The sequence below is a fragment of the Sinocyclocheilus anshuiensis genome, unplaced genomic scaffold (genome assembly GCF_001515605.1).
Source record: "Sinocyclocheilus anshuiensis isolate Anshui unplaced genomic scaffold, SAMN03320099.WGS_v1.1 scaffold1291, whole genome shotgun sequence".
In the NCBI taxonomy this organism is placed as follows: domain Eukaryota; kingdom Metazoa; phylum Chordata; class Actinopteri; order Cypriniformes; family Cyprinidae; genus Sinocyclocheilus; species Sinocyclocheilus anshuiensis.
In genome coordinates this window covers 26692-35125 of record NW_015540928.1, presented here as the reverse complement: position 1 = coordinate 35125, position 8434 = coordinate 26692, and the positions used below count along the sequence as shown (strand labels likewise).

Genomic DNA, 8434 nt, shown 5'->3' with positions numbered 1-8434 from the left:
GCTGCTGAACCTGCTGGGTGCAATGAATGAACTTCATATAATACAAATCTCAAATCTAGTGTTTTCATCTTGGAGATTTTATGGAGAGGACAAATTTAGGCAGACAGTATAAAGGAAAATAAAGCCCAGTGCACCAGAATTAGATGTTTTTCCACTGATTGTCAATATGTGCAAAGTATGTTTGATTAATGAACCATCTGGAACACTGTGGTCCACAAAATGGTGGTGCTGTGTGCAGCTCATACCCCATTGGCGGCATTCTCCCTCCCGCTCATGGACTGAAGCACAGCCTTGTCCAATCCTAACTTCAGACTGGCCTTGTCAAACATCTCTCTTTCGTAGGAGTTTCTAGTGATCAGGCGGTAAATCTTCACAGCCTTGCTCTGTCCTATCCTGTGGCATCGAGCTTGTGCCTGAAGGCAACAGCACAAAACGGTCACACAAACTGCCTTTGAGGACTCGCATATACACACACACCCACATCCCAGAAAACTGCTAAGGTTGCATAATGCAGATAAAAGATGCTTTGTGAAATAAAATGGCTTCCATCACATATGCACCATATATGGTAGAACACTTCCATGCTTACCTGCAAGTCATTCTGAGGGTTCCAGTCAGAGTCAAATATAATGCAAGTATCAGCTGCAGTTAAGTTAATACCCAGGCCTCCAGCCCTGGTGCACAGCAGGAACACAAAACGGTCAGAGTCTGGTCGTGAAAAGCGGTCAATAGCTGCCTGGCGGAGGTTTCCTCGAACTCTGCCATCTATACGCTCATATGGATACCTAGAGAACAGGAAATGGAGTATTAACTATAAATACCTAATAATGCCATTTTATTAATAAAATAATGCCTTTATTAAGAATTTTCTGTTAAAAAATACTGTTATTCTTTCAGTTTCTACCCAATATATGAGATTGCACATCTAATCACATTAAAAAGTGATTTTCTTCATTTGTTGGCAGTGCTATGGGCTCAGGCATCCTACCGTCTCTGGATGAGGTAGTCCTCCAGGATGTCCAGACAGCGCACCATCTGGGAAAAGATGAGCACATGGTGACCCCCAGCCTTCAGTTTGGGGAGCAGCTTGTCGATCAGCACCAGTTTTCCTGCAGCCTGGATCATGGCCTGGAGGTGGAACTCTGGGTGGTCTAAGGGGTGATTCTCCCTGAACTCCTCCATTATCTTCTCCTCAGCTCCTACAGACAGAGAAAGGAGTGAAATTTCAGTCTGGCTGACTGGAAAACATTGTGATATTCTTTAAGCACACACTGTTAACAAATAAGAGTTTTCAGTTTACACAGTTTTACATCAAGAATCTACTGCTCACCATTGATGAGGTAGGGGTGATTACAGCACTTTCTCAGCTCCATCATGGTGTTCAGCAGGTTGGGAACATTGGATCCTCCTCCTCCACCTCCGCCGCCGCCTACACTCTTGGACAGGAAGGCAAAGTTCTTCTCCAAGATGGCACGGTAGTACTTCTTTTGCACATTGGTCAGCTCCACTTCAATGATGGTCTCCTCTTTCGGTGCAAGATTCTTCTCCACGTCCTCCTTCAGTCGTCGCAGCATCATAGGCTTCAGAATGCCCTGCAGTTTTTGCACCTGAAACCAGAAAGTGACGACCATTAGAAAACATCGAGGCATCTCTGAAATGCATCACACACAGATGGCAGTGATTTAACAAGTGCTAATATTCCATACCTGTTCTTCTGTTTTAAGATCTCCAAACTCCTGCATGAAGGTTGGCTCAGAGGGAAACCTGTCAGGCTCCAGGAAATGAAGGAGACTGAAGAGCTCCTCCACTGTGTTTTGCAGTGGGGTTCCAGTCAGCAGGACTTTGTGTTCCTATAGAAGATAGAAGAATCTCATTAAGTGACTTATCTTTTTTAACAAAAGAAACAAAAAAAAATAGAAATGTTTTATAAAAATGGTGGAAACACTTTACATTACTTTTCCAGTCATATGTGATTATTGGATAAGGATTTTTATTTTTAATTCAAATTCAGATTGATTCATTAACCCTTTAACGCGTACGATCACACCGGTGTGATCAGTCTTGGCTGGTCCCTGAAGCATACGATCACACCGGTGTGATTAGAACTTTCAGTGCGTCACGTCATCAACTGCTGAATTTAAATCTGCTTTCGCGCTTTGGCTGGGTCGAGCCAGATCGGACGCGCTGAGCGCTTGTCATATTATCACAAATATTCAGTGTTTTCAACCATATAATGCTTATTTTAGGTTTCAGACATTTAAATACACAAGTACTAGCAAAACCATACATTTACACTTTGTAAAATACATGCTGATGTCTAAGGAAACGGCAATAATGATCCTTACAAATATAATCTGACAACATGTTTTAATTTATATTATATACAGATTGTGTAGGTAACTATAAAGTTTACTCTGCTCTTCTCCCAGTTTACAGGAGACCTACTTTAACGTGTTCCGGGAGGAGATGAATTTGCCACAGCTCGGATTCAGCGCGAACTAACATGGCGGCGCCCATCACCCGGTATAGATCAAATAGCACGGTCGATATAAAAGTGTTTAAACTACCAAATAGATTTACTTGCACATATTTCAGAATCGGAATATCAGATATTTCATAATATAGTGCGCATGTTTGTGAATATTTTGAATAAAACAGGAAAAACGAAATAAAAGCGATCCATGTGTCGTACAGATCTATTGTGGCTGCGTTGTCACATGACAAGCATGACGCGTTGCCATGGAAACAATAAGGCAATACATTCTAAAATAACGGTCGCCTAAAAAAAACTCACGCTGGGGGCTCAGGTAGAATATTTTAAACTCGCGTGCGAAATGGTTAAAGGCATTCAGACCAATTAGCAAATTGACAGATTTTTAGAAAAAAAATCAAAAACAAGGAGAAAAAAAAACATCTACGACTTAATTTGTCATATTTCCAAAGCTTGAAAATATTACAATTCCCTGATATTTCCAGGTTAACCAGCACTGTGGGAACCCTCTATCTAGTAAAAGTGAAGCTAGAGCGAAATTTACAGCAGGTTATTTTCAGCAAAATCATGTTTCTTAGATAGAAGGGGAAGCACTAACCATGTCCATCATCTTTAGGCCCTCAAGCAGCTTGCAATTCCTGTTCTTGAGCCTATGCGCCTCATCAATGATCACACAGCGCCACGGCACGCTCCGTAGCTCGGGGCAGTCCGTCAGGATCATCTCAAATGTGGTGATGATTGCATGGAATTTGTAGGATCCCTTTATTACACGACCCTGCAGGAAGAGAGGTTTTGGTTGTCATAAAGGGCCCCTGTGAACACAACCCTATGTATAGAATCTTTTGTATTTCCTGCAGAAATCTTGTGAAACATTAGCTCCAATATTATAAAATGCATATCAAATGACAAAAGTAGCATTATGTACCTGTGTGTCTCTGTAGTACATCTCATAAGTCTGAATAGTCTTTCGGCTGGCCTGGCTACCGTGATAGACCACTACGTTTAGCTCGGTCCATGTCCTGAACTCCCTCTCCCAGTTGGGAATGGTGGAAAGAGGTGCAATCACCAGGAAAGGACCGTAGATTCCCTTCAGGTATATCTCATGGAGGAATGTGATGGACTGGATTGTTTTGCCAAGGCCCATTTCATCAGCTAAAATGCAGTTTCGTCTGAGAACAGAGAAAAAGAAAAAAAAAAGTATAATTGCACCAGTAAGAATATGAATTCTCATACAGAGGCTGCAATTCATGACATCCCCACATTTAAATGGTATCAAAAATGCACTTCAGTCTGTGCATGAGTGAGCAGTGCAGTTGGACGGTAAGGTAATTGCATACATACGTGTTGTACCAGTTGAAGAGCAGCCAGTTGACTCCCTCCAGCTGGTATTCCCTGAGCGCATTGCCGTTTTTATATTCTCTGGAACTCTCGGATTTCTGCCAGTCGCTGGCGGGAGGTCGCTCCTGTTTCAAATAAAACAATTCCCGTTAGTGGTTTTCGTGCAACCGCAAGAACGTGGCCCTCTCCCCTCACTTGCTCAGCACTCCAAAGAGAAAATAAAGAGAGGGCTAGAGGAGTGCCAGCTCTTACCACGCGCTTCAGCTGCGGCTCACGCTCCATCACTCTCTCGAACTCCTCAATCTTCCCTTGGTCGATGTCAGCTTTTAACTCCCACGTGCTGTCCTCATAGGCCAAGGAGCACCACTTCACTAGGTACAAAGTTACAGGCTGCAGAAACACAATAGTTATCCAAAAGAGGGTTCTCACATTTTTCTAAATTTTCTGGGGGGCGGTCTGACTGACATCTTCACAGCCGCAAAATATCTACTAAGAGCTTCAATCAAAGGTAATCTATGTTGTTTTGAGAGACAGATGGATTGAGAACGATTGAAGTGGATGGATGAGAGAGAGAAGTCATACCTCTCCATTTTCATCGGTGCTTTCAGACACATCCAGAACCCTGTCCACCTCCACATAATCTGGGTTGAAGGGCTCATCATCCATCTGTCAATAAGAGTGTGATTGATTGGTTAGATGGAGCATTGCAGAATGGCGGTTTCATTGCTGCTTGAGCCGCAACTACTACGAGGCTCTAAATGAGAATCTACCAGGTGGAATATTTTCAGAGCTTTCTGATGTGGGTAGCATAAATCTCTCCGGGAAAACCCCACCAAGTTTTGATTGAATTGATTGAGGCCTTTCAAATGTAGTGTGGAGTTGCAAACCAGAAATGAATGTCTTGACATACATTTCAATGCAACTGCTTGAATTACTTTAACTTGTGAACTGAATTAGGCAGCATATGCCGAGAGATTGCATGCAACAGAGATAAGGGCTTGAAGTAAGCCGTCTTATTGCCTTAGCATGGATGATATTGTTCAAAAAGCCACCATACTACCAGCACAACACACCACTGTTGAGCATACATACTGCCACCATTATCAGTGAGGGACATAAAACGAAAGGGGAAAAAAAAAATAGACTGGGGGGGGGGGTTAGAGAAAAGACAAAATGGTGGATGACAAGGAAAATGGAGGGCTGATGCTAACCTCATTTAGGAAGTTACCAAGGGCCTGCTTGGCCTTAAACCTCTTGACCTTCTGCTGGATTCTCTTATCCTTCTCCAGCTCTTCGATGTCTGCCCAGCGACAGTGCAGGTAAGAGCTGAAAAACAAAACAATAAAAAGTCACTTCCTGGGTGACCTCAGCGAAACTATAGTTCAGAAATTAGCATGTCAGATAAACAAGACTGAGAATGTTTATGTAGGAGCACAGTAAGGAATATTGTTCTTAATTAACTGGTGTATTAAGAGGCCATGATTCAGCTGCATGAGCAGTTTTAAACTTTCTCCAGTTGATAAAAGTCTGACGATTTACTCCGTTTAGTAGCTTGTTTGCACTATTTTGCAAAAATTCCATTAATGTTTAACTCTTTAAACCTAGTAATTATAAAATTTCCTTCGTTATACAAAAAAATTATATTGTATGGAAGGCATTCTATAACAGATACTCACAAGCCTTTGAATTTGACGTAAAACTCCTCAACTTCAACCTCTCCACCAGACACCAACTGTAAAAGGAGCAGGAACATTATTTGGTGATCAAAAAGTATGTTTATAACATGTTTGGATCCTTCAAATCACTAGTGTGCATAATTTCCACCCAGCACATGTGTAACCCATTTCCTGTGACAAACAACTTTGCGTTTTGGCATTGCTCTCAACTGTAATGCCCCAGGACAAAAGTAGTATGACAACAGAGACAAAAAAAATAAATAAAAATAAATAAATAAAAGAGCAATCATCCTCCTATTCTCTTTCTCCAGCTAGTAGTAAGCTGTGCAGCGGAGTCATGAATCACATCAGCTCCTCTACCACACACAGCCCCATTCACAGGGAGCTGACCCGGGGCCTGGCTTCCTGCCAAAACCACAGAGCTATGGCAGATGCCAAACCTACCATTTCCTCGGGCGGGAGCCCATTTGCAGCTGCGCTACTAAGAGCAATGCACGATGCATTATTTTTGGCCAGGCTTTGTTTTGTGGAGCTGTTTCAAAGGAGTAACGTTGTACGCTGCCATTGCCTGCGTCTAAGGGCCTGAGATTAATCACGCTGAGAGACAGTTTATTCTTACATGGCTTCATCTCAAGACCTTGCACCGGCTTTGCTCTGAACTGGCCACGGCCTTCACTGGATTAATACTACTACAGTCAGGCCGAAGACAATATCAGCCCACTCAGGCATCTTCCTGGCAATCACAGGGTCTGGGGCAGGATTTGAGACAGCTGTTAGGTGTAATCCGCCCTGATCCAGTAGACAGCAGCGGTTAAAGCTCATGTGAATGGCTTTCGACAGCTCAGCTCACCTCTTTCTTTCCTATGCGCATCACCATGATTTTCTCCACCACAGGGCCCTCCGCATCCAGCAACTCCTACAGCACACGTGGGAATGAAGGACACAGAGTCAGTATGAGAACATCCATCATGCATAACAAACAGCAGGTTACATCAGCAGTTTTCCAACTCTACTGTGGTGACTGTTAATCAACCATCAGCATAATCATAAATTTAACACACACAACACATCCCCAAGTTCTCAAGACAATGACCTGCAGCTCAGATGTGGTTGAAGGAGACTTTGGTCCAGGAGAATCATCTCCATCGTCATCTTCATCAGAAATTCTGAACTCCAGGTCCTCAGTATAGCGTTTCCTTTTCACCTGCCGGCTAGATCGCCTCTTCTGCAGTCAACATACATGCACAAAAAAAGAATATAATGGAAAAACATATACAAATAACTGGGCATAACTTTTTTTTTTTGGTACATGTACAATCAAATCACATATCATGTGCCATCACTTGTATTAAGTAGGATAAAGATTACATTTTATCAGCATTATCTAGTCAATCTTTAGGTATCGGTTTTAACCACTGAAAAAAACATCAGTCGGTCGACCACCAGAAAAAAAACAGAGCATTGAAACTTTTTTTATAGAGACAATAAGAACGTTATTAGATAAATGCCAAGTGAAAACTTCAGCGATGTTTACCTGAACACCATCATCTTCCTCTTCCTCCGGTGAATGTGGCGGTGTTTTCTCCACATCAGAGGTGACTGAGGGCTCTCTCTTGTGCTTTGCATCTTTCTTGGTGCTATTATTGGACTCAGAGTCAGCCTTTTTAGCACTGTGGGTAAACAGGGAGGGGTTTGGTTAATGTAATAGTCACACCAATAAACCACAGATTTGTCTAGTTCAAATGTCAAACCATTACACTGTTTAGTTTTAGTAAAGAACAGAATAGCAAACAACCAGTCCAAAAACTTTTCTTCAATGCATACAATATAATTTATATGAATGCATAAGGGAATGTGTATTTTTTCTGTTCAGTTTTTTTTTATAAATGAAGAAAAAAAAAAGTTAGTAGGGCTGCAACTAACGTTTATTTTGATAATCGATTAGTTGGCTGATTATTTTGATTAATCTGATAAAAAGACTCTTTCAAAATGACAAAACACACTATTCCACATCCTGCCCAATGGGATTTCTGTTTTTTTTTTCCGTTTTAATTTTTCTGGACTCCTTTTTAATGGTTAAATTAAATTTTATTAATCAAAAAACATGTCTAATTAAAATCGTGAAATTTAAACAATTTAACATCAATTTATTAAAAGTTGAACAAAAATGACATGTTTAGGGCCCTATGAAATGTTTTATTTTTTCCAACCTTATGTTTTATTGTTACCAAATTCTGTTTTAACATGTCTAATTATTTGATAGCATAAAAACAAGTTTCATTTATTCTTACAATAGCCTAATGATTTTTTTCCTCAGAAATTCTGTGTTGTGTATTTACATTTTTAAGGCATAAAACAGTAATTTAATTTTTATCTTTTAATTGATGAAAATTAAACATTTTATTTTTGGAAAATAAAGGGGATTTAATATTACAATTAAAACATTGAAGAAATATTGTATGATTATACAATTACGTACAATTACTATTACGTACATTCTACTGAACAATAGCAAAATATTTCTGCCACAATGTCTTCAAGTTAAACCGAACTTTTATTTTGACGGGTTGCCGTGAATACCTTTACATTCCTGTTTTTATATGATATGAGGATAGTTTTACTCAAATGAAACGGTAAAATGCTCATGAAGTGATTCTCAGAGCAGTTTTGGAGATTCTTGTTCATGTATTTATGTCCTCATTAGTGAGACGGCAGATGTTAATGTCCCCCTGTAGTGAAAATCAAGTTTGTTGTTTATTTATCTATGTGGTGTTTTTAATATGCTTTTAGACAAACCATGTGCCAATCTATTAATCAACACCATTGTTGAGTATTTTTTCCTTAAAACTGTAGTTTCCCAATGGCAGTCCCAGAAATGCGGTTTGAAACAGCCCTCGGTTTGCTACGTCACAATCCAATAACCAATCAC

At 40.5% G+C, this 8434-nt stretch overlaps 1 protein-coding gene across 3 annotated transcripts in view; it reads right to left on the bottom strand.

The window, feature by feature from the left end:
* LOC107689390 (chromodomain-helicase-DNA-binding protein 7-like) overlaps positions 1–8434 on the bottom strand; it is a 43316-nt gene that overhangs the window by 16754 nt on the left and 18128 nt on the right. For 2 of the 3 annotated variants that reach the window (XM_016487352.1, XM_016487354.1), the window contains exons 2-17: positions 7040–7175; positions 6599–6730; positions 6356–6421; positions 5506–5561; positions 5041–5155; positions 4412–4495; positions 4082–4219; positions 3833–3954; positions 3417–3660; positions 3090–3266; positions 1707–1850; positions 1331–1607; positions 989–1199; positions 590–785; positions 246–413; positions 1–13 (exon numbers count right to left, since the gene is read on the bottom strand). The exon at positions 1–13 is cut by the window's left edge and continues 176 nt beyond it. In XM_016487352.1, the coding sequence (XP_016342838.1) occupies positions 1–13; positions 246–413; positions 590–785; positions 989–1199; positions 1331–1607; positions 1707–1850; positions 3090–3266; positions 3417–3660; positions 3833–3954; positions 4082–4219; positions 4412–4495; positions 5041–5155; positions 5506–5561; positions 6356–6421; positions 6599–6730; positions 7040–7175 (2279 nt within the window). The remainder of the gene's footprint in view (positions 14–245; positions 414–589; positions 786–988; positions 1200–1330; positions 1608–1706; positions 1851–3089; positions 3267–3416; positions 3661–3832; positions 3955–4081; positions 4220–4411; positions 4496–5040; positions 5156–5505; positions 5562–6355; positions 6422–6598; positions 6731–7039; positions 7176–8434) is intronic. The other variant, XM_016487353.1, reaches the window with a different exon arrangement.